We start from the raw sequence: 18,430 nt of genomic DNA, 5'->3' as shown, positions 1-18,430 counted from the left end.
AGGGCGAGCGGGTGCCGTGGATCATGAAGCGCTCCCGCATGTCGTCGAGCAGGTCGGCCGGCTGCGCAGCGTCGCCAGCGTCGGCCGCGCGGATCGCCTTCTCGATTACAAGCATCTGAGCAATCTTGATGAAGCCCGAGAGGCTGGGGGTGTAGTTCTGGGCCTCTTTGAGATTGCCCTTGCCGAGGTCGATGCCAAGAACGGCGAGAAAGCCTACGACCGCGCTCTCAAACAGGTCGCCCTTCAGGTCGTGATCCAGCAGCGCTATGCAGAGGTCGAGGCAGCTGTCGTCTACGGCGGCACGCGCGCTCTGGCGAGCCGACTCATGCTCGGCAGGCACCTGCAACAGACGGTCGATCTGCAGGAAGACCTCGCCGAGAAGGGCGGCCTGTCGGCTCTGCAGCTGGTGACGCAGCCGGATCGTCTGGCAGGGATCCGCCGCGCGGGCCACAAAGCAGAGGAGGCCTTTCCAGACGGCCTGGTACTTGCGGAAGGTCGCCTTCTGCAGCTTGATCATGAGCGGCCGGTCCGAGGCCCGCGGCCGCTGGAGGAAGCTGTTGATGCGTGCTTGGTCGAATACGTTGATCCGGTCCTGGCAGATCGACGTGTAGGCGGCGTCGACGAGCCGATCCAGACTCTGGCCTAGCGCAAACAACCCGGGCTCCGTGGCTAGGGAGGGCATCGCAGCAAGCGCGGCTAGCTGTTCAAAGGAATGCCCGGCGAGGTACTCTGGCCAGCGGGTGAGCTGGAGCCACGGCGACACTTCCTTTCGGCTCGCATTTGCGTGAACCGTCTGGCCTGCGCTCTGCCGCTCCTCGATGAGCATTGCCAGCTCGAGCCTCGCACGCGCCGCATCGGAGCCGGAGGCGGCGGGCGCCGGCCCAGCGTCCGCCGCATCGCCAGCCGAGGCGACGTTAGGCAGTCGAACTTCGAAATAGCTCGAGTACCGCCCCGTTCCAAACAGACGCTGGCAACAGACCGACCGCACAGCCTCTGCGAGCCGCTTCAGGCGCTCCTGTTGCCGTGTTGGCCCGGAGCCCCCAAACTTGCCCTGTGCGACTCCCCATCCACGGTGTGCTTTCCGCCAATGCGAGCGCATCGTTTCCGGGCTTCGAGCGACGAATGGACAGGCGCCGGCGTCGAGCTGGCAGCGGAGGCCGTCCTTGTAGCATGGCAGCTCGTGAATCAGCTCGACAGCGGCGTCTGGAAAGGTGAATTCGTCCGCACTACCGCACAGATCCAGCCAGCGCGTCAGCAGGTCCCGGGTTAGTCGGCGCGCCTCTCCCGCAAGAAGCTGATGGACGTCGGATTGGAGATGGCGGAGGAGATGGCTCGGCCACACGGCATAGCGACATCGCCGGCAGACCAAGACTCGGTACTCTACGACGTACCCAAAGCCGTCCATTGCCGCGCCTAGTCGTCTAGGATCGACCTCGAGCCTGCTCTCTACTGACCGACCGGCCTAGACGGGCGTTCCTCCGCATCACGACGACGCGTCGTCCGCGGTGCCCGTAGCGTCTCCGCCGCACGCGCGCAACCCTCCAGGTCCCACCCCCGTCGCGGACCGTTTCATAGCCGCGCTGCCGCTAACGGTCGAGGTAGGGCAAGGAACGTACAAACCGGACTGGCTACATACGGTCCGACGCGATTTGTAGGCGATAGGAGGGGAACGGCGGCGAGGTGGCCATATGAAAGTAGGTCGGACGGAGGTGAAGTAGCGATAGGGAGTGTTTCAGGTGAATCGGGGCGGGTTGGGGGGGCTGATACCAGTCAGGGGCTGATACCAGTCAGGAATAGTAGTGAGGGTCGCCTGGGCTTCAAAGCTCGGCATGGTAATGCCCGGAGTACGCCCATCGCTGTTCATGCCCGTCTCGCGGACGATGCATTCGATGTGATCCTGATCACGAATGGCGTCACTGAGAGGCTTCAACATCACCGCAGCGACCCCTTCGCCGCGCGCATAGCCGTCCGCGCTCGCGTCCCACCTGCCAGAGAGATCAGCCAATTGCAATCGCCAATGAAGAGGCGGGGAGACACATACATTGCGCTTCTCGACCGCGGGCTTAACATGTGAAGTTTTGATTCTGAAATGTAACCAGTCGGATCCAGAATGAGATTGGCACCCATAGCAAGCGCAAGTTTTGACTCGCCCCGACGCAGAGATTGCACTGCCAGATGCACGGCAGCTAAGGATGACGAGCAGGCAGTGTCGAGAGTCATCGATGGTCCACGCAGGTCGAAGACGTAGGATACGCGATTGGACAAGATGCTGTTCGCAGTTCCAACTGCATGATATCGATTGATGGTCTCTGGGTCGCGCGTTTGAATGTGCATGTAGTCCGCAGTCATGACTCCGAGATGTACAGAAGTCAAAGAGCCTTGCATCTGTTTAAGAGCATAGCCTGCGGATTCCATAGCCTCATAAGCCACCTCGAGAGCAATTCGTTGTTGTGGATCCATCCCCTCCGCTTCAGCGGGATTGATGTTGAAGAACGAGGCATCGAAGTGACGTGTATCTTCCTGTATTAAGTAGCTCTTGTTGCAGACATCGGTACTGCCATGATGCTCGCCGTCGCGATGTGAGAATGCACCAAGGTTCAGACGCTCCTCGGGAAAATCACAGAGGACATCGCGTGGCGAGTGAAGTAGTTCCCAAAGCTTGGACGGCGACGCAGCGCCGCCAGGAAACCGGCAGCCCGATCCAATGACGGCAATGGGTTCATTGCGGGGGTCCATTGCTGCGATTGAGGTTGAGCTTGTTTGCACTACGGCTATGTAAAACGGGGATGTCGTCTTTTGATATGAGAGATGATATTATAATGAGGAAAAAACGAGACACAAAGCAGCAAGTCAACGAGCGGCTTGAAAGAGTTAAATTATGCAGTATTGTGAAGACGGCATCGTTGCAAGGCGAAGGCGGCGAATAATTAGATGGGCTTCCATGTCCGGGTGGCCTCTCGGAGGGTTTGGAATTTGCGGACCCTTTGCGTGGCATGGGAACGCCAACGTCGGTCGGATGTTTCCAGCCTCACAGCGGATTGATTACAGGTATAGTCGTAGGTCAAATCGGACGGGGCACTCCGATGACTAACTTGACGCTCGGCCTCTGCGATGACTAAGATCTTCAAACCAGCCGAAGGGGGAAGAATGAAGACCAGTGCTTGCATGGAGGCTCGCTGCACTCACCTTCCCCTTCGGTTGCACAACCAATTGCAGCGGAGTGGTGAATCATTTTACTTCAGTCCCTCACTTACCATGGCTTCGATCGCTGTACCAAGCACGCAGCGTGCGCTGAAGGTAAAGGGAGCTGGCGCGATCAATCTGGAAGAATCATGTCCGGTACTCGCTCCCCGCGCGGACGAAGTTCTTGTTCGCATCAAAGCCATCGCACTGAACCCATTCGATTGGAAATCTCTCGATATGTCGCCCGCACCCGGTTCGACTTGGGGATGCGATTTCTCGGGAATTGTGGTAGAATGCGGCAAGAACGTGATCGGATTCGCACAGGGAGATCTTGTCGCTGGCGCAGCGCCAGGAAACAATGCTGATGAACCACATAGCGGTGCCTTTGCTGAATACGCCAATGTGCCAGCAGCAGTGCTTTTCAAGGTCCCGTCATGGTTGTCATTCCAAGACGCGGCAACTTTGGGCTGTGGCCTCCTGACTGTCGGGCTGGCCTTGTACCATATACTGAAATTGCCACTTCCATACAGCAAGACGCATACCAGTTCGCAATACGTTCTGATCTATGGTGGTGGAACTGCCACCGGCACTCTAGCTATCCAGGCGGCGAAATTGTGAGTACCGAGCAGATGCTCTCCATAATGGCCTACCTTCTGTCCTCGCGAGGCTCATGATACTGACCTGGGCGGATGAAATAGATCAGGTTTGATTCCGATCACAACTTGCTCACCACACAACTTCGAACGCGTCAAAGCACTCGGCGCCATCGAAGCATGGGACTATCACTCGCCCGACTGCGCCGACCAGATCCGCACGTTCACCAAGGATCATCTGGCCTACGCACTCGACTGCATCACTGACTCTGGGAGCATGAAGATCTGCTATGCCGCCATCGGCAGCAATGGTGGGAGGTATGTCGGCCTGGATCAATTCCCGCTTCGAGGCCACACGCGTCGGGAAGTACGACCACACTGGATCATCGCGTGGACTGTTCTGGGAAAGCCGATTAACATGGCAAAGCCATACCGGCGAGATGCGAAGCCGCGAGATCAAAGGTTTCAGGAGCGATGGCGGCCGATTGCACAAAAGATGTTGGATCAAAAAGACATCCTCACGCACCCAGCCGAGGTCAGCAATTCGGGGCTGGCGGGCGTGGCCGCTGGCGCCGACCGCTTACGTAAAGGCGCCGCTGCAGGAAAGAAGTTGGTCTTTCTCATTCACCAGTAGCGGCGGCGGGCAACCCGCTGATTTGGTGTCGACCAAGCTGCCATTCTACACTGCTCTATCTGCTGAACATAATTCGGTCTACATCGCTTGATGTGAGACTAAGGGCATAAGGGCATAGAACCCTCAGCTTCCAACGTTCTCGACGAAGTGTCAGATCAGTCATCAGAGTAATGAGTATCAGATTAATCATCCCATCCGATCCAATCAATTCTTGCCCCAGTGTATAGGTCACGCAATAATGCACGATGCATTATACTTTCAATTGAAGCTTTGCTTAGAGATATGACGTCTACTGCCGAACATCTATCGTCCCTGAACGCGAAGACATTTGGGTCAGGGAAAGTACAGTGGTGGTGATTCTTTGAGCAACCACTATGCGTCTTTGAAAGGAAAGACCGCGCCTTTGTGAATCATGCCCGTCTGAAAGACGACTTCGTCATATGGAAGCTGTGACTCAGTAACAAAAAGGTCCAACATCTGAGTGCAGTCTTATAATTTGTCTCAAGTAAACTTCGTGCAATTCAAGAGTGAAACCTGAAGAAAAGCATGTGTACGTTGTATCGCGATGGCAAGACAGCAAGTTAACCCCAACGGGCAAAAACCGCCCAACCCTAAAATCCGGTACAGCCTGGAGCCCTGGAGCCTGGAGCCCTGAAGCCCTGGAGGCCGGGCGGGCTCACGACGGAACACCTCGAGACCTCGACGCTTTCTCCTCACCACCACGAAATGCCAGGCACGATCGCCGATCGGCCCGCGACCGCCTCCTCGCCAAACTCCTTCTTGTACCAACGCAGCCCGCGCCGAGCCTGCGGCGGCATGCACGCGATGAAGTTGATTACGTAGGCCAGCGGTGCCAACGGAAGTGCCGTGTTGAAATACTGCGCTGCCCAGGCGAATGGTAAATTCCATGGCGCGAGCCTGAGGGCGGGACTCTGCATCGCACCCGTAGGCGCGATGGTCGTTTGAACTGCCACGCCAACGAGCACGAAACCCAGCCATTCGATCCACTCCCAGAGATAGTGCGGGTAGAGACAGTATCGGAACAAGCCGTCGGCCGGGGGTATAACGTAGACCTTGTGGTAGATGTTTCCAGATGCTGGCACGCCTTTTGACGAGGAGACTTGCGCACGACGTTGGCCTTCTTCTCTTCTCATGCGCCAGAGTCGGTGCTCCGCCAAGATGTTGTTGGTCATGCCCAACACGAATAGGGCCAATCCAATGTAAGGAATAGTTTGAGAGGCAACCGATTTGGAGGTTTCCGTCGAGATGGTAGCAAGGCCATCGAACCCCAAAATCGAAGTGTGATATCCCATGATCCAAGGCGTGAGGCACGCGGTGTTGAACCAATTGTGCCAGCACACCATGAGAAAGATCTCAATACCGACCGGCGAGATGCTAGGAGCCACCAATAGCGGCCCAATGTACGCCCGATTCACATAGTGGACGCAGTACAAGAGCACCATCACAGCATTCCATATCGGGAGTTCCTGAATCGAGAACTGACGCGAGAAATTCCAGACCAGGTACAGCATGTGGAGAGGACCCACGGACTCCATGACTGCCCATGCGACACGCCCGTTGATATTGTAGCCTGAGGGTCTGGAGAACTTGCCACAGGGGTGATGGTCGCTGAACCACATCCCGATGGTGAACTGTGAATCGATGAGCTTTGTGCCGCTTGCAGAAACGTCTCTTCTCACTTACCAGAGGAGCCCATTGGAACGCGTTCAGGAGAGTCGCGTACGCCGTCGGTGTGGGCGGGAAAAAGACCGCAATAGTCGCCAACATGATTAAGCCCGCGCTTCTTCCCGGGAGATGTTGATTGTCGTGTCGTGCTCACAATTGTGAAAGATGCAATGCGCATGAGCTGCTTTTGATATTTCCTAAAAGAGCAGATCACACGATCTTCAAGTCTAACTTGAGTCTATCATTGGAGCTCGACACGATCCATATCGAAAGTACGTGGCCGTTCGTACGAAACTCGCCGCAACCAACATTCCGCTTATCAAACCTATGGTCAAGTCAAACCCGCCGAAACTCTATAGAGTCTCGCTGCTGCCACATGCTTTGAACGCGTCCTCACAATTTGTTCGTAGGTATAATCCTCGTTCGTGCTTGAACAAGAAGAGCTTCGTTTATTACCGCACGTAACAATGGGTGTCAGGATGGTGTAGTTGAAAGTGGCCATTGAGCGGACGTCGCAAATTAATGCCTCAGGCACATATTGCGCAGCCGAGGCTCAAAGCAACAGATGGATCATCATAATAAAACCCAAAAGTCATTGCTCAATGAGAGCCAGCAAGGTTCATGCGAATACCCTCCGGCGACAGTTTCCCTGTCTCTCGTCTCGTCTCAAATCGCTCCTTATTAATTTAGCTAGGCTATTTCGAGAAGCAGTCTAGCATAGCACATTCTTGCATTTATTAATATAGTTGACGTCTACGTGCATGTTTGGAGAGGTCAAGAGTGAATAGCGATTGTCGAGTCCTGTCAGCTTGGCAAGTTTTCGGATCATCGGGGCGAGTAGCAAGAATGCCTTTCCAGTCGGCTCGAAGACTGTACAATATTTTCGTCGGTGCGCCTGCTATTTCCAAGTCCGATGAAGCAATCAAAATCGGTCTCATTGGATGTTCCAACATCGCGTACGTACAGACAGATACGGGATTTGAATCGACATAATGCAGCTTTGGAGCGCTGATAGTCACCATCAGACCCCAGGCTGTAATTCTACCATGTAGATCCCACGCAGAAGCCGTCGTTTGGGCTGTCGCAGCTCGTGATCGGAGCAGAGCTGCAGAATTCGCCAAAAAATGGGACATCCCGCATGTTCATGCATCCTACGAAGGTCCGTCTGTCCGCGTAGATGCTCCTCGCGCCTTTCTCGCTGCGGATGATTTACCAAACCAATGCAGATCTGATCAAAGACCCGCAAGTCGACTGCGTTTACATCTCCTTGCCAAATGCTCTACATTTCCAGTGGGCGCTCCGGGCTATTGAGCACGGCAAACATGTCCTCCTCGAGAAGCCTGCGACATCAAATGCCACAGAGATGGAAACTCTGGCTGCCAGTCCCGCTCTCCAGGTCCCAGATGCGCCGATCCTGCTGGAAGCCTGGCATAATCGCTTTCACCCCGCCTGGCAGACTTTCCTGTCCCTTTCTCGAGAACATCCCCATGCGGGACCTATCAGCAAGGTACATTGTCAGACGTACGCATGGAAAGGATTTGTACCTGCGACCGACATCCGGCTCAATTATGAGCTGTCAGGAGGTTGTCTGATGGACTTCGCAGTGTACAATATGGTTTGTATCCAGGATGTCTTGGAGGATTCAAGGCCGAAGGTGGATGATGTGCGGTTCAGACTGTGGGACGACCCCGTGTCGAAGAGCCAGGGCGGCCCGTCGGGGCAGATCGACATCGCGGTCGAGTGTACGCTCACCAACAAGTCGGGTGTGACAGCGACGCTGACATCGGACATGAGCAAGGTGGGCGACTGGCCCATTGTCCCGCGCGACTGGTCCAAGACCTGGCCGAGTGCGGGCTGGCCGAAATGTGTTGTGGAGTGCGATCCCATCGGAGTAAAGGACTCCTCACCGACCATTGAGGGAAGCAAACACACGTTACAACGAACATTGACCTTATGGAATCCTGTCCTCATGCATCTATGGCACTCCATCGACATTGTCGATGTCCATGCACGACAGACTTCTGACGGCGAGACGACGACGTGGACGGAGAAGCAGACTATCAAAGCTTATAGCTGGCGAGACGTGAACAAGAATCTTCCAGGAGAATTCTGGTGGTCTACGTACAGATATCAGCTCGAGGAATTGGTCAATCGCATCAAAGGCCGCGAGGGCTCAGGCGTGTGGATGAGCCTCGAGGATAGTGTTGGACAGATGGAGACGGTGGATAAAATTTATGTAAGCGGAGGGCTGAACATCAGGCCGACAAGTTCACTGGCAGGAAACCTTCGAGCATGATCATCTCGCAGTGTGTTGGTAAAGGATGGATGTCATCTATATAACTATATTGTTTTGAGACCACATTTCACAAACAATACGCCAGAATGTAAACGATTTCACGATTACTCAGCAGTGTGGATGTACAATTGATGAGTCATCGGCACCTCAAATCAGTCTAGCCCTCGAGCGCGAATCTTCACACGCACACCTTTCGAGTCCAATCGTGGCATCCCAACAAAAAAGTCATGACGAACAACGACATCCTCTTCCCCGGTCTCGTGTAGTATGAAGTCAAATCCTGAGAAAACCCTCGCCACTGTGAGAAAGAGCTCGGCATGAGCGAGGTTTATACCAATGCACATGCGTGCGCCGCGAGAGAACGGCACGAAGTGCTTGCCCATCTTTGTTCTGTCCCCCAGCCAACGCTCTGGCTGGAACGCGTGCGGGTCGGGAAAGATGGCTTCGTTAGTGTGTAGGAGGTATGAGGATGAGCTCACCACGGTCTGCAAGTGGTGATTTCAGTTAGAATTTGCTTGCGGTGGAGTGGGGATCTACTCACTCCCGGGGGTAATCGGAAGCCGCCGTATTGGAGCTCCTCTTTCGGTGCGATTCGAGGCAATCTTCCGGGAACGCCAAAGGATAGGCGGATGCCTTCCTGTATAACGCCGTTCTGCTCGTGAATTGTTAGTGATCTTGCCAGGTCTTCATTGAGTTCGACCTCGTACCAGGTATGGCAAAGCCTCCAACTCCACGAGTGAAGAGCGCTCATGCGTCTTAAGCTCGGATATAAGCTTCTTCCTGATGTCGGGATTTGCTGTGACATGGTAAGTGATGGTGGTCAAGGCCGCTGCTGTCGTCTCCGTGCCTGCGCCGAGAAAAATGGTCGCCTCGGCCTTGAATCTCGCGAGTGTCTTTTCCGAGTCAGCCAATTGCTTGCTATCCCGCAACTCGTGGAAAATCGTTCTGAGTCCTCGCGGTTGGGTCTTCGTGAGTACATCCGTGAGTTGGCCGGTGATTTTACCCTCGTATTCAGCCATGGGGGCTAATTTCGGATCAATGGTTGCAAGGACACGGAAAGGGATCTGCTGGATGAGGTCGAATAGCCATGGGAACATCCGTCCGATGGGATGGCTTTGCGGCATTTCATGGAAGACGTCTAGAAACTCCTTGCCAAATTTCTCTTGCTCAAGATTATCCATGCTCTCGCCGAACCAGTACTGCGCGATGATGTCCATGGTCAGGCCGCTATACAGCTCCTTGATGTTCATCACTTGTTCAGTCCCTGAGAGCCGAGCCATTCTCTCTCGGAGCTTATCTATTGTTTCTGAAATCAAAAATTCCGCATTGCGAATGGCCTGCTTCGAGAAGGAAGCTGCCATTGCCGTCCGTCGCGCCCGGTGCGTGTCCGCATCGAACGTATCAAAGGTACTCTGGTCGTGAAAGGCCATCCATCGGATCTTGTTGCGCGGATGATGCGGGCCGCCGGCATAGATTAGGTCGTAGAATGAGGCATCGTTGATATGGACTTCTCGGGGGTTGACGCGGACGATGGAACCGTACTTTTCATGAAGCTCTTGGATTTTCCAAAGATAGCGGCCATGACTCAGGCCATCGTAGTAGAACTCATATAAATAAGTCAAGGCGGCTAGGCGAGGTCCTGGTACATTCGAAATGGGAGAGAAGAACAATCGATAGGCGATGTTGGCTGTTACAAATGCCAGCGACACAGTAATTAAAACCAGTATAGACGACACAGAGAGCAAGATGTCCATGCTGAGCAAGTGTGCTCGCTCCGTTTCGTCCAGAGCCATCGAAGGTGATCGTACTAAGATTTCAAGAAGCTCAATGGCTTTTTAGTAGCCTGTTAGTGCAAAGCCCTTGTGTACTGCGCTATGCTCACGTCTCGGGGGGTTTTCTAAGCGGTGATCTTTGGGCTCCACCGCATAGTGGAGCTGGGGGAGGCGAGAGTTTTCGAGGCGGATTTCGCCTGGTCGTCCGTCTTTATGCTTGACCAACACGTCGCCATTCTCCGCGGAGCCATTCGTGTCGACATTATTGATTTTCACTATATCATCCTCAATTCTACCCCTGATCTTTTAGTGTCTCTTCTCAACCTTCAGAAAGTCATGAGTTGATCTGTTAAATATCCTTTCACCTAAACATGGTCGACATCTTGCTCTCTCTTGATCGTTGCTATTATTATATAAATCGGACGGAGGAACCGGATGACTCATCAGATACTCTTTCTTGCTGATGAAAAACTTTTGTCCAACTGGCTCCGCGCCTTTGAAACAACCTCGTTCTATAAGCTATGGGACTGTGCCATCCAGTTTGAGCGAAGCCCTTTGCAAATCTGGAGGCTCGCATCGAGATTTCTACAGAGATGATTGGCGTGAAATCAATTCATTCATTGTACTTCTGGGATATGTCTTATCTACTGAACAGGAGATTAGGTTCTACGACCGCTCAGGAGAGCCGGGCTCATACATCAAATGCGAGGCTTCAATCCACCAGTCGGGACACGGCCGCGGACTGCAAAGCTGTCAAACTCGCTGCCAATAGTACGCATCTCCTTCTCAGTTCGCTCGTAGAGGGTATCAAGTTGCTCCTGTGTAAAACCTTTGATCGGCAAAGCTGTTTGATTGCATGTTAGTCGCTGCATACGTTCGGGTCTCCGAGGTACTTACTTTTGGCCATCGCGATGATCTGAAATTCAAGAACAGTTAGTACGAGCATTGGAAGCAAGCTGAATCGTCAAAACATACCATTGGACCAGCACCAAGAGCACCGTTGATACTGCTATCCATTTTACCAGGCAACGCCTTGACGCCGACTTTGTTGCGGAGGAGAGTTTCCTCAACGTCTTCCAGTCCAGCCTCTTCCATGTACCTCTTCAGATCCTGCCCGAAGTTGCCGCCCATGTTCTTGATCTGCCAGATCTGCTCGAGAAGATCGAAGAATTCCCGCGCAACGGTCGCCTCGCCGAGGATGGTCTGATCGGCGTTGAGCTCGACCAGCTCCACCCAACCTCCAGGCTTCGCAAGCGCGCAAAGGTTGGCAACCGCTTGCTTGATCGGGAAGTCTCCGCAGAAACCGAGAACCTGGCGCTGATGCACGAGGTCGAAGCTTCCCTGCCACTCCTGGGGCCAAGGCTCTGTGATGGACTGTTTGGCAAAGGTGATGTTCGGCGGAATCGGGTTGGGGAACAACTCGCCGACAAGATCCGTACCAACCCACGTCTGCGTGGCCACGACGTCGCCGGCCAGCTTTTGAGCATCTTGGATCCAGACGGCTAAAGTAGATGTCAGTGTGCCCTTTTGGTTCCTGATGAGACATGTGACCAGAGAATCATGATCGTCTTACCATCGGCGGTGGCAGAGTCCAGAACCCGGAGGCCAGGCTTCTTCCAGTTGATTGGAGCCAGTGTGTATTTACCATCCGCAGCATCGGTGTAAACCTCGTGCATGTCACGGAGGCGATCGAGCTCAAGCTGGAGGCCGCGTTGCTTGACATCTTCCATTAAAGCGTCCATGCCTTGGCCGTTGGAAACATCTATGTTGCTAGATCCTGCCAAAAAGGCCAAATGCGGCATGCTTTCCTCCATGGTTGAGAGTTAATGAATATTGAAATGTGATAGGACTTGAAGAAATGCTGTCTTTGATTCGATAGTCCTTTAGGTACTTTGTCGTGGGAAAGTCTTTGAGTTATGTTCTAAGGCGAAACTGTCCGTGATGGCGGAGGAATATGATATCCAGTGCTTCGATCAACGCAAGCCTCCGGCCACGGTCGGCGACTTTGTATCGATTTCTCGGATTTAGTGAGTCTAGATGAAAGCGCCTTTGCACATCCCGCAATACACTTCTCTCAGTGACATTGTCTTTTGAAGCCCGGCGCGTTGCACGAGAAGATTTTCCTGGCTTTGCTCGCACTTTCTTATGTTGACAGAACTCTGGAGATCCGAAGTCCACTCAGATTGCCTGCGAAGATGAAGGACCACTGGTCGCCCATAACTCTGCTCGTAGTTATCCCCGGCGCAACAGTTTTAATATTTACCTTGATCAACATCATTTACCGGCTTTACTTTCATCCTCTCAAAAAGGTCCCTGGGCCGGTCTGGTCAGCTGCTTCTTCTCTACCAAGTTTCTATCATAATTTTATCCGAAAAGGCCAGTGGTACAGAGAAGTCGCTCGTCTTCACGAGAATTATGGTGAGCATCCCCAGAACTATCGACCTTCCTATGCTGATATGTCGAAAGGTCCCATTGTTCGTATCGGACCAAACGAAATCCATCTAAGTAGGCCCGAACACTATGAAACAGTTTACGGAAATACCAGCAGCTTCTACAAGGACCCCGGATTCTATGCAATCATGGGAATGGAGGAAGCCATGTTTTGCACCATCCCGAATGATCTTCACCGTCAGCGTCGATCGCCCCTCAACCCATTCTTCTCCAGGAAAGCCATCGTCGACAGCGAGTTCATCGTCCACGATAAGGCAGAGCGTCTTTGCCGACGGATCAGCAAGGCCGCGCGGGAAAAGCAACCGGTCAATCTCACCCGCGGGTTCCGAGCGCTGTCCGTCGATGTCGTGACCGATTACAGCTTCAATCGGACAATGGGTCTTCTGGAAGATGAGAACTTTGGAGCCTGGTTTACAGACATGCTTCGTGAAGCTGGGCCAATGTTTTGGATATTTCAGCAATTTCCAATATTTGCGACGTTATTACAGAGCTTACCGCCGAGCTTAGCTAAAAGGTTGAGTGCTTCTTTCGAAGCCTTTGACAAGCTTCTATCGGTACGCTCATGCCTTCAACATATTATTGGAACCTTGCTCATCATGACAGACAACAAAAGCACAGGTCACCGTCTTGAAGCAAGACATGGCAGCCGGTGTTAAACCGCCTCGGCAAACCATTTTTCATGCATTGCTTGAAGCCGACGCCGAGACAGGTCGAGCGGTGCGAAGCACACAGAACTTGGCGGACGAGTCTATGTCGTTGACCTCCGCCGCTGCAGATAGTACCGGGAATGCCATGGCTTATGCCGTGTTCTCGGTGCTCTCCGATTCCGAGATTCATAAACGAGTCTTGGACGAGCTCCGCCAGAATTTCCCCGATGATGTCTCCCAAATGGATATGACGTCGCTGGAGAAGCTGCCATACTTCATGGGCGTGATCAAAGAAGCGCAGAGGTATGATCGCGGGAAACTACATCGCGAATTGAAACTTTGCTGAGCGTGTGCAGGTTGTCATATGGTGTTATTGGCAGATTACCCCGGATCGTCCCAAAGGGTGGCGCTGTCTTTGAAGGTCATTACCTTCCACCAAAGGTGAATATTTGCCAACCCCGATGCCTGCTGTTGAAGAAGCTGACATTCCATTACCATCCAGACGGTAGTCAGTATGAGTACATGGACCATGCACAACAATGTCGATGCCTTCCCAGAAGCCGAAAAATTTAACCCATCGCGATGGCAAGATCCGAATGGTGCTCAGCTACGCGAAAAGTGCTTTGTACCGTTCTCCAAAGGCCGTCGGATGTGCCTAGGTCACATCCTAGCGGTCTGTGAGCTGACATGCACAGTCGCCATGGTCCTCCGTCGCTTCGAACATATGAAGATCTTCCAGACGACGGCGGATGATTTGGTTTACGAGGATTATGTGGGTGCTGTCCATCCCCTGGAAGCTAATCCATTTATGGTCATGGTGAATGAGTGAGTGGAGCGGAGCGTGGCCGCCGATCCAGCATTGGAGGCCTTGCACACGGAAATTGGAAGGGGCGTTGCGATGACTCCTCAAATGCTCTGACTACTGATGACTAAGAAATCCAGGTTTGTGACCAACCTACGTAGCTGGTAACGGATGAGATGTTGCTTTTCATTAAAAATGTCGGAGTGCCCGTCCGATTTGACCGATACCTGTCACAAAAATTCTGTGCCGTCGTTTCTACGACATTGGTTTTTCGCCGGTCCAGCATGGCCTTCTGTTCTCATGTGCTGTACTGTGTCTTTTAACCTGCTTGTGTGCACAGCAATGCATTTGTTGATGGATTTAATTGTTTGCGTGGATGATGTCGCTGCGAATGTCTGTCAGAGTACCTGCATGAGGTGGCGCCTATAAATAAGGAGCACGCCAACACGTATACACGTGCCGAACACCTGGTCGCATCTCTCGTCCACTGCACTTCTCACGATACGCCGTTCAAATCAGGCAGTATCCGTCTCGAGGTCACTTGATTGATCACGCAGACCAGTCGGAAATGAAGTGCTGACTGACGTGGTGGTGTTGCGACTGACACCCATAAAAGTCAATTTCGCTGTTCACGCACCCAGTGGGGAACCCGGCATGCCCGGCACTGGGCGGCTGCGGACATGCTGATCCCTTGCTGAATGCAGATCATTTCTGGGAATAGCATATATGTCAACTTTGAAAACCCGCCGAAACCCGCCGAACTACGACTCGTAGACCTGGTGTGACCTCGCGTCGTAATGGGCTGCGCCGCATGCTGCAAGATTGCGTCACGCGTCTCAGATTTCGCTGTTGTCTGACGGTGTTCGCCTTTGACATCAATTTCTCCTCTCTGTTGACTCGAAGCAGTCAAGACCTGACGAGTCAAATTCTCTCGACTCAAAATGGAATACAACCAGAATGTCCCAAAAGAGTGTGTCTATATATGAAGATGCTTTTGTGCGGCTGCTCGGCTTGGACTGACGAGACTTCTGCAGAAAATTCGCCGTCTGGTCCTGGGGGCACAAAAGTGAGTATGGTGTCTTGCAAGCAAAATGTCCACATCTGATCAATTCGTTCCAGGACTACCGGCGCAGAAAGGTGTTGTCTCCTATCAGATTGCTCCGAACCGCGTTAGTCAAGAGACGATTCTCTATAACAAGGGCGGTGTGTTCAACATGATCCGGAGGTCCCGAAATCAATTCCTCTACGTCGTGCCTCCCTTCGTTGCGGCGTACTTTCTAATGAGTTGGGCTGAAGAAAGGTGAGTCAGAGTCGGCATATCGAGCCTTACCCAGATCAGTGAATCTTGCGAGCGCATTCTGACTAGTCTCTAGGAATCATTACCTCAATTCTAAAGAAGGTAGAGCGTTATTTGGAGACGATGCTGAGTGAGGACTTCGGGAAATGTAAAATACCGCCAGATGATTTAGATCGTCGACTTGCTCGAAGTGTTCCATTTGTGCTTCTTTCTAGACTATATGCATAAAAGAAGCTACAGTGCGTTAAATCCCTCGAGGGATTGTACAGCTGTCTTAAACCTCAAATTGAATGAATATGCGAGTTCTGAGTATGCAACAGACGACTCTATTAAAGTATCACATCTTATGAGTCTCTATTGGGGAATTACGGTCATACAGCTCCTGCTAGACGACCTCATGGCAAAATCTTTCCGCCAGAGACATCCCAAGCCTGGCCAAGAGCTCCCTCGAAGAATTTCTCCAGTTGAGCATAGTCTTCGAGATTCCCAATCCACCCAATGTGTAAATCCGGCCGAAGCACAACCACTGCACCCTTGGTACGATCCACGCCCCATGTCGAATAAGCAGTTCCATCGCAGTATCGATCGTATGGGACCTCTATATCGGCCATCACTTTCGATGCATCCCATCCGAATCTGGAATGGTTCGGACCGCGCATCGCCTCATGGAATTCGAGTAGAGGATGGTCTTTTGCGGAGGTGTGGATTGCGATGAGGTTGATCATAGAGGCCTCGCGGCCACGGTCGACATCGGAACGGTCATAATCGGAGGCTTCGGTAGGGAAGCAGTAAGGGTATCGGTCGTAGAGCAGAGATTTTCCTTGATTGCGATTGAGAAGCTGGTCGCAGAATCCATCAACTCGGTTCTTTTGCTCCTTTGCTCCAATGTCACCGGCAAGAAGCACGATATGGAATTGACCTTTAGCTTTCAGGCGAGCACTGGTCCAATAGGTCTGTCCATCTGCTTGCATCACTACACGGGCATGCGTGAAGGACTCGCCGACGAGAAGGTTGGATGAGGCGGTTTGAGTGCTCAGTGACCTTGAGACGAGGGCGCTGTCCGGATACTCCAAGATGTAAGAATCCGAGAAATTCCGGAACTCGTGGTAGCGTTGGATAATAACACCAGGTTCGACAAGAGCTTTATTGAATAGGGTTGTCCAGTTTCGGTCGTACCAAACCAGTCGTTTCGCCACAGGCAAGCGTTCCGTCTCGTAGGAATCAAGGAACGCTCTTCGGTTCAATTGAGAGGGTGCGCTGACAGCCAACGCAATCTTCCAGCCCAAGTTCCATGCGTCCTGGGCGCTGACGTTCAGGCCCAATCCAATCAATGGCGAGTTGTTGTGTAAAGCATCTCCACACAAGAAGATACGGGCCGTCTCAGCATGGGTAGCAGTCTCGGTGTAGCGCTGCCCAAGACTGTAGGCAGACCACCATTGACATTTCTCGAAATCGAATTGGTACGGCTGGAAGGCCTCCTTAACTCGGGTGCGGGCTTGCTCCAAGGTCACGCCAGCGCGAGTTGCGTCCTTTCCGTCTTCGCCAAAGGGGATGTAGATACGAAGGAGACCTTTTTCGCGAGGAATCATCAACGTGGTGCCGTAGGTGGTCTGCACGCCAGTGGGTCGTCGCACGTCGGCTAAATAATGATGGGTCAGCAGCTCCTTATGGCACTCCAGCGTGAGCACTCACGGAAGTCTGTCAGCGGGTATATGTCCAAAGCAACCCTATTGAACTCGTCAATTCAATATGGTCGATTCATTTGCTATGACGGCCTTACCAGACAGTATTGGTATGAGACCCTTCGGTCTTGAACCCAAGTTGTTTGCGGAGCCAGCTTCTGGCACCATCACATCCGATCACGTACTTCGCTCGAATGGTCTCCAAGTTGCGAGTTTCGCCATTTGTCTCGGGATTCGAGGCCGTGTGTTTGCCTTCTGGGTCACTGGTACCATTTGTCGTCGCGGGCTTGTCTTCATTGTGCCAATCCGGCGTAGTGATAGTGGCCGAGCCGTTATATTTGCTATTGGCACTGAAGCCTTTGTCCGAGTCTTGCAGGGTGATTGCAATAGGAAAAGCGTCGGCGTCATTGGCAAGTTCTTTCTCGATGACAAGACTGACTGCTTCGCGTCCTCGTTCCACGCGCACTTTGCCATCGGAAACATCCGAGATCGCGCGCTGGATGAGTTGCTCAATTCGTCCCTGAGACAAAGCCGCCGGTTGGTACGGTGTGACCAATGGTCGACGATGATCCTCGTAGAGCGGCAATTGCTCTACACGTTGGATGTGTCCGTTGGCATCACGAAGCCAACTAGCAGATTTGAGGAGAGGAAAAGATTCCTTGAGGACAGATTCCTGTAGTCCATATCCCATGCTGTCGAACATCTCCACCAAACGAGCTCTCATACCATCGGCTCGTCCGTGAAGCAATGCATTCGGGTCCTTGTCCACTACGCGAACGCCGAGACCACACCTCGCGATCCACCAACTGGCAATAAGACCTGCGGGCCCTGCTCCAACGACGAGCCTTGTACATAGTCAGTCCAATTCGAACACGAGTAAATTGCCAAATCGGAGTTCCTTACACGTCGGTCTCGGACGTCGGGATAGACGAGGTCATTTTGACCCGTTGTTCCTGAGTTGCGGATGTTTGGTAGTCACGTATGATGCACAAGTCAAATGCCAGGTCTTTGCGGAGTTTCCAGATTGCGAGATGTAATGTATCCATCATCTTTGATATATATATACACGTAGCCAAACGATCAGACCTAATTTTCCACGAACAGAGGTGGCCACAAGCAAGTCCGGCTTGCTTGACTTGCTTGACTTGATCCAAATGCGGTTAGTCACCAAGTCAAGTCGGCCAGGTTTTTATGAGTAATCAAGTCAAGCCGTAGATTGAGACTTGCTTGACTTGCTTGACATAGGTCTTGGCATAGATCTAGATTGTACATGTCGCGTACACTATGGCGAGAGTCACTCATCCGTATAGATTAGGGTCTCAGCGTGACCCTCCAGCTGCAACCCAAACCCTTATTTTCCCCTGCGGATACTGCCGGCGTCCAGACA

General features: G+C 52.8%; 11 protein-coding genes across 11 annotated transcripts; 5 read left to right on the top strand and 6 right to left on the bottom strand.

The window, feature by feature from the left end:
- K489DRAFT_328685 (uncharacterized protein) lies at positions 1–1,099 on the bottom strand (the record flags this gene model as incomplete). The annotated part of the gene is made up of 1 exon (XM_033602076.1): positions 1–1,099. A coding segment is annotated over one exon (1,099 nt), but the record flags the coding sequence as incomplete, so codon positions are not given.
- Positions 1,100–1,732: 633 nt separating this feature from the next.
- K489DRAFT_414250 (ketoacyl-synt-domain-containing protein) lies at positions 1,733–2,736 on the bottom strand (the record flags this gene model as incomplete). Its single annotated transcript, XM_033608144.1, has 2 exons — positions 1,733–1,985; positions 2,042–2,736. The coding sequence occupies 2 exons, from the start codon at positions 2,734–2,736 to the stop codon at positions 1,733–1,735; spliced, it is 948 nt and encodes a 315-aa protein (XP_033454906.1).
- A 519-nt stretch (positions 2,737–3,255) lies between these two features.
- Positions 3,256–4,410, top strand: K489DRAFT_414249 (GroES-like protein; the record flags this gene model as incomplete). The annotated part of the gene is made up of 2 exons (XM_033608143.1): positions 3,256–3,797; positions 3,882–4,410. 2 exons carry the CDS (start codon positions 3,256–3,258, stop codon positions 4,408–4,410), a joined length of 1,071 nt encoding a protein of 356 aa, XP_033454905.1.
- A 498-nt stretch (positions 4,411–4,908) lies between these two features.
- K489DRAFT_405505 (uncharacterized protein) lies at positions 4,909–6,316 on the bottom strand. The gene is made up of 2 exons (XM_033607159.1): positions 6,115–6,316; positions 4,909–6,062 (listed from the first exon to the last, which is right to left on the bottom strand). The coding sequence occupies exons 1-2, from the start codon at positions 6,196–6,198 to the stop codon at positions 5,124–5,126; spliced, it is 1,023 nt and encodes a 340-aa protein (XP_033454904.1). The 5' UTR covers positions 6,199–6,316; the 3' UTR covers positions 4,909–5,123.
- Positions 6,317–6,942: 626 nt separating this feature from the next.
- K489DRAFT_328700 (putative dimeric dihydrodiol dehydrogenase) lies at positions 6,943–8,392 on the top strand (the record flags this gene model as incomplete). The annotated part of the gene is made up of 3 exons (XM_033602079.1): positions 6,943–7,052; positions 7,122–7,255; positions 7,323–8,392. 3 exons carry the CDS (start codon positions 6,943–6,945, stop codon positions 8,390–8,392), a joined length of 1,314 nt encoding a protein of 437 aa, XP_033454903.1.
- Positions 8,393–8,544: 152 nt separating this feature from the next.
- Positions 8,545–10,146, bottom strand: K489DRAFT_397183 (cytochrome P450; the record flags this gene model as incomplete). Its single annotated transcript, XM_033606898.1, has 3 exons — positions 8,545–8,877; positions 8,934–9,044; positions 9,100–10,146. 3 exons carry the CDS (start codon positions 10,144–10,146, stop codon positions 8,545–8,547), a joined length of 1,491 nt encoding a protein of 496 aa, XP_033454902.1.
- A 609-nt stretch (positions 10,147–10,755) lies between these two features.
- Positions 10,756–11,978, bottom strand: K489DRAFT_420790 (uncharacterized protein; the record flags this gene model as incomplete). The annotated part of the gene is made up of 4 exons (XM_033608221.1): positions 10,756–11,008; positions 11,062–11,080; positions 11,140–11,666; positions 11,738–11,978. The coding sequence occupies 4 exons, from the start codon at positions 11,976–11,978 to the stop codon at positions 10,863–10,865; spliced, it is 933 nt and encodes a 310-aa protein (XP_033454901.1). The 3' UTR covers positions 10,756–10,862.
- A 381-nt stretch (positions 11,979–12,359) lies between these two features.
- On the top strand, positions 12,360–14,091 carry K489DRAFT_365845 (cytochrome P450; the record flags this gene model as incomplete). Its single annotated transcript, XM_033602733.1, has 5 exons — positions 12,360–12,582; positions 12,631–13,169; positions 13,219–13,565; positions 13,619–13,703; positions 13,765–14,091. The coding sequence occupies 5 exons, from the start codon at positions 12,360–12,362 to the stop codon at positions 14,089–14,091; spliced, it is 1,521 nt and encodes a 506-aa protein (XP_033454900.1).
- A 76-nt stretch (positions 14,092–14,167) lies between these two features.
- On the top strand, positions 14,168–14,584 carry K489DRAFT_139493 (uncharacterized protein). Its single transcript, XM_033599117.1, has one exon. The coding sequence runs from the start codon at positions 14,236–14,238 to the stop codon at positions 14,491–14,493; it is 258 nt and encodes an 85-aa protein (XP_033454899.1). The 5' UTR covers positions 14,168–14,235; the 3' UTR covers positions 14,494–14,584.
- Positions 14,585–14,960: 376 nt separating this feature from the next.
- Positions 14,961–15,680, top strand: K489DRAFT_365842 (ubiquinol-cytochrome c reductase complex ubiquinone-binding protein). The gene is made up of 4 exons (XM_033602732.1): positions 14,961–15,034; positions 15,099–15,130; positions 15,184–15,364; positions 15,438–15,680. Exons 1-4 carry the CDS (start codon positions 15,006–15,008, stop codon positions 15,493–15,495), a joined length of 300 nt encoding a protein of 99 aa, XP_033454898.1. The 5' UTR covers positions 14,961–15,005; the 3' UTR covers positions 15,496–15,680.
- On the bottom strand, positions 15,438–18,293 carry K489DRAFT_139476 (uncharacterized protein). Its single transcript, XM_033599116.1, has 4 exons — positions 17,947–18,293; positions 17,142–17,888; positions 17,054–17,088; positions 15,438–17,000 (listed from the first exon to the last, which is right to left on the bottom strand). The coding sequence occupies exons 1-4, from the start codon at positions 18,090–18,092 to the stop codon at positions 15,757–15,759; spliced, it is 2,172 nt and encodes a 723-aa protein (XP_033454897.1). The 5' UTR covers positions 18,093–18,293; the 3' UTR covers positions 15,438–15,756.
- Positions 18,294–18,430: the final 137 nt, after the last annotated feature.

The sequence above is a fragment of the Dissoconium aciculare genome, assembly GCF_010015565.1.
Source record: "Dissoconium aciculare CBS 342.82 unplaced genomic scaffold K489scaffold_27, whole genome shotgun sequence".
Lineage (NCBI taxonomy): Eukaryota > Fungi > Ascomycota > Dothideomycetes > Mycosphaerellales > Dissoconiaceae > Dissoconium > Dissoconium aciculare.
The sequence above is the reverse complement of the archived record's forward strand: the minus strand, read 5'-3'. Positions and strand labels throughout refer to the sequence as shown.

Bases quoted from the DNA above. Each gene is read 5' to 3' on its own strand.
- K489DRAFT_405505 (XM_033607159.1), bottom strand. From the start codon at position 6,198: ATGTTGGCGACTATTGCGGTCTTTTTCCCGCCCACACCGACGGCGTAC. The intron at 6,063-6,114 runs GTAAGTGAGAAG...ATCGATTCACAG, and splicing joins CGTTCCAATGGGCTCCTCTG to TTCACCATCGGGATGTGGTT.
- K489DRAFT_139493 (XM_033599117.1), top strand. From the start codon at position 14,236: ATGAGATGTTGCTTTTCATTAAAAATGTCGGAGTGCCCGTCCGATTTG.
- K489DRAFT_365842 (XM_033602732.1), top strand. From the start codon at position 15,006: ATGGAATACAACCAGAATGTCCCAAAAGA. The intron at 15,131-15,183 runs GTGAGTATGGTG...AATTCGTTCCAG, and splicing joins CTGGTCCTGGGGGCACAAAA to GACTACCGGCGCAGAAAGGT. The intron at 15,365-15,437 runs GTGAGTCAGAGT...ACTAGTCTCTAG, and splicing joins ATGAGTTGGGCTGAAGAAAG to GAATCATTACCTCAATTCTA.
- K489DRAFT_139476 (XM_033599116.1), bottom strand. From the start codon at position 18,092: ATGATGGATACATTACATCTCGCAATCTGGAAACTCCGCAAAGACCTG. The intron at 17,889-17,946 runs GTAAGGAACTCC...ACTATGTACAAG, and splicing joins CCGACGTCCGAGACCGACGT to GCTCGTCGTTGGAGCAGGGC. The intron at 17,001-17,053 runs GTGAGTGCTCAC...ATCATTATTTAG, and splicing joins ATACCCGCTGACAGACTTCC to CCGACGTGCGACGACCCACT.